The sequence below is a fragment of the Lolium rigidum genome, unplaced genomic scaffold (genome assembly GCF_022539505.1).
Source record: "Lolium rigidum isolate FL_2022 unplaced genomic scaffold, APGP_CSIRO_Lrig_0.1 contig_18186_1, whole genome shotgun sequence".
NCBI lineage: Eukaryota > Viridiplantae > Streptophyta > Magnoliopsida > Poales > Poaceae > Lolium > Lolium rigidum.
In genome coordinates, this window is record NW_025899919.1 from 12,580 (window position 1) to 15,915 (window position 3,336).

General features: G+C 41.9%; 1 protein-coding gene across 1 annotated transcript; it reads left to right on the forward strand.

The window, feature by feature from the left end:
• Positions 1–1,192: 1,192 nt before the first annotated feature.
• On the forward strand, positions 1,193–2,744 carry LOC124680512 (L-type lectin-domain containing receptor kinase SIT2-like). Its single transcript, XM_047215560.1, has one exon. It carries the CDS (start codon positions 1,193–1,195, stop codon positions 2,705–2,707), a length of 1,515 nt encoding a protein of 504 aa, XP_047071516.1. The 3' UTR covers positions 2,708–2,744.
• The last annotated feature ends 592 nt before the right edge of the window (positions 2,745–3,336 follow it).

A 3,336-nucleotide genomic window follows, 5' to 3' on the forward strand; every position in this document is an offset into this window, starting at 1 on the left:
ATCAGCTGATGGTAAGAAGGCAAACATTACAGTGATCATGAAACAATTTAGCAAGTTTATGGTGGCCATACGCAATCTAAGTCGAGCTGAAGTTTTCTAGAAGATGGCATTCTACTGGGATCCTACTGGTTTTTTAATGAAGTATATTTTTGTGTAACTAGGCAGAAAATGTCGAGTACTATATTAATAACAAATGATCTAACTGACAGAAGAAAAATGGTTGGACCGAACAAATAGCTTTATATTTAGTTTGGATCAAACAGAACCTGGGTATTCTTCTGCTACATAAGGGCCTATGAAATTGAGGTATCTAGTTTTTTCACTGAGCTGAAATTGCGGTATATAGTTTGGCTGTCAAGCTCCATTTCATCGAGGTAATCTTCACCGATCATGTAGCAAAGCATTTTTTAACAAAAAAATATTTATTTCACAAGAGTAGCTCAAGGTCAAGGTTAAAGAAAGTGAGGCACTTGCTTCAGACATCTAAAATCCATATGTATTCCTATTTACTGCTAGTTTTGAATAATTATGTTTGGCGATAAAGTACACGTTTATGGTCCTTCTATGCACAAAACTAACAGAAATCTGGCCACAGAAATTAACATATATACTGCAATTTCTCATACTCGTGTCAAAAAAATATTGATCAGGTAGAAAAACAGCATAGGCTATAAATCACGGCTAGCTTTGAACCTTATGGCAACAAATCAAACATGCTTCAAATTAAACAATATTTTTATGTTTAAATTTTTTTGGGATAAGGACAATCAGAAAATAATTAACTATACAGGTCCCATATCAGATCTTGCTTGGCTGAGCAGGCCATGGGGAATTGGCATGAGATGTATGAATTTACCTAGGATTGACAAACTACCACCTGAGAAAAAAAAAGAATCAGATAAGTTGTCCTCCTAATCTATGTTCTTTTAGCTGTATAATAAATTATGCGTAAAACATTTCCCTAGAAACAAGGCATTCAGCATTAACTACCAATGCCTTTAGACATTGACATGTGTGGAAAACTGGAAATACCAGCTTGGCAGTAAGCTAGCACTTAGCACCACTGCAAATTAATTCAAACTGCTAGTTAGTTTGCAAGTCCGTGACCACAAAAGCACCATAAATATCCTATGAGGTGCTTCATCGTCCTTGCACCTCTGGTGATTTGTTATCAGTTATCCACAGATCACACATGAAGTTCTTCTCTCTGCACCTTCTCCTTTCCCTTGGCCTTCACCTTGCAACCATCGTCACTGGCGATAGCCAACTTCTATACTTTGGCTTCACTGGCACTAACCTTACCGTCGATGACACTGCTACAATCACATCGAACGGCCTTCTTGAGCTGACTAACGGCACAGCTAATTGCAAAGGTCATTCATTCTACCCAACTCCATTACACTTCCGTAGGTCACCCAATGGTACTGTGCAGTCCTTCTCCGTCACCTTTGTGTTCGGCATCCGCTCTAGCTACCTCAGCATGACCCAACATGGCTTGGCCTTCGTTATCTCTCCAAGCAAGAACTTCTCAGATGCATTGCCAAACCAATACTTAGGTCTCACAAATACTATGAAAAACGGCAGCCCAACCATCCATTTCTTTGCTGTTGAGATTGACACCGCCCTAAACATTGAGTTCCAAGACATGAATGCCAACCACGTAGGCATAGACATCAATAGCCTCAACTCTGCAAAGTCCTACTATGCAGGCTATTATGATGATAAGAGTGGTAGCTTCCAAAATCTAAGTCTTAATAGTGCTGAAGCAAAACAAGTATGGGTGGAATATAGTGGAGAAGCAAAGGAAATCAACGTGACCATAGCTGCTGCCCTTGGAATGGCGAAACCTGTACGGCCATTGATCTCATACAACTATGACCTCTCAGAAGTGTTGCAGGAGCCGTCATACGTCGGCTTCTCATCATCAACAGGTGCAGTCGACTCACGCTCACGGCACTATGTGCTCGGCTGGAGCTTCAGCATAAACAGGCCAGCTCAAGTGATTGACATCACCAAACTACCCAAACTACCTCGTCAGGGCCCAAAGCCTCGACCAATACTCTTGGAAGTCATCCTACCGATAGCAACTGCGACGTTCATTATTGTTTCAGGTTCCATCACAATTTTTGTTGTGAGGAGGCAGCTGCGGTACTCCGAGCTAAAAGAAGATTGGGAAGTTGAGTTTGGGCCACATCGGTTCTCATACAAGGATTTGTATAATGCCACCGAAGGATTTAATGGGAAGCACCTACTAGGTGTTGGAGGATTCGACAAGGTATATAAAGGAGTGCTCCCATCATCTAAATTAGAGGTTGCTGTGAAGAAGGTGTCCCATGAATCAAGGCAGGGTATGATGGAGTTCATTGCTGAGGTTGTCAGCATTGGCCGCATTCGACACCGCAACCTTGTTCTGTTACTTGGCTATTGCAGGAGAAAAGGTGAACTTCTTCTAGTATATGATTACATGTCAAATGGTAGTCTTGATAAGTATTTGTACTATGATGAGTACAACACACTTAATTGGGCTCAGAGGTTTCGGATCATCAAAGGCATTGCAACAGGTCTTCTCTACCTCCATGAGAAGTGGGAGAAAGTTGTCATACATCGTGATATCAAGGCAGGTAATGTGCTTCTTGATAGTGAAATGAATGGACGCCTAGGTGATTTCGGTCTCGCAAGATTGTACGACCATGACACTGATCTATAGACCACACACGTTGTCGGTACCATCGGATATCTAGCCCCAGAATTTTTTCTCGAACACACGCCTAAGCGAGTGTCTTTGTATATTAGAAGGAGCCGCAAAGAGGCGGAAAACTGTACAAACTGTAGCAGTGCTACAAGAGAAAGGCAGAGAAACAAAAGAAAGGAACTAAAAGACAAGGATAAAAAGAAGAAAAGAAGAAGAAAACTATACATGGGCTAACATTTGTTAACCCATCTAGCACCAGAATTTATACGCACAGGCAAGGCATCCCCACTCACAGATGTGTTTGCCTTTGGCGCTTTCCTTCTTGAGGTGACATGCGGCCAAAGGCCAGTGAACAACAATACAGGAGATAATCAAGAGGTGCTAGTTGACTGGGTTCTTCAGCATTGGCACAAAGGATCAGTCGTCGAGGCAGTAGACTCCAAGCTACAAGGTTATTATAATGTTGATGAAGCATGCCTGGCACTAAAGCTAGAACTATTGTGCTCACACCCATTTACCACTCTAAGACCTAGCATGCAGCAGATCGTCCAGTACCTTGATGGTGATTTGCCACTCCCAGAATTGACACATACAAAAATGAGTTTCAGCATGCTCTCTCTAATGCAGGATGAAGGGTTTGACCA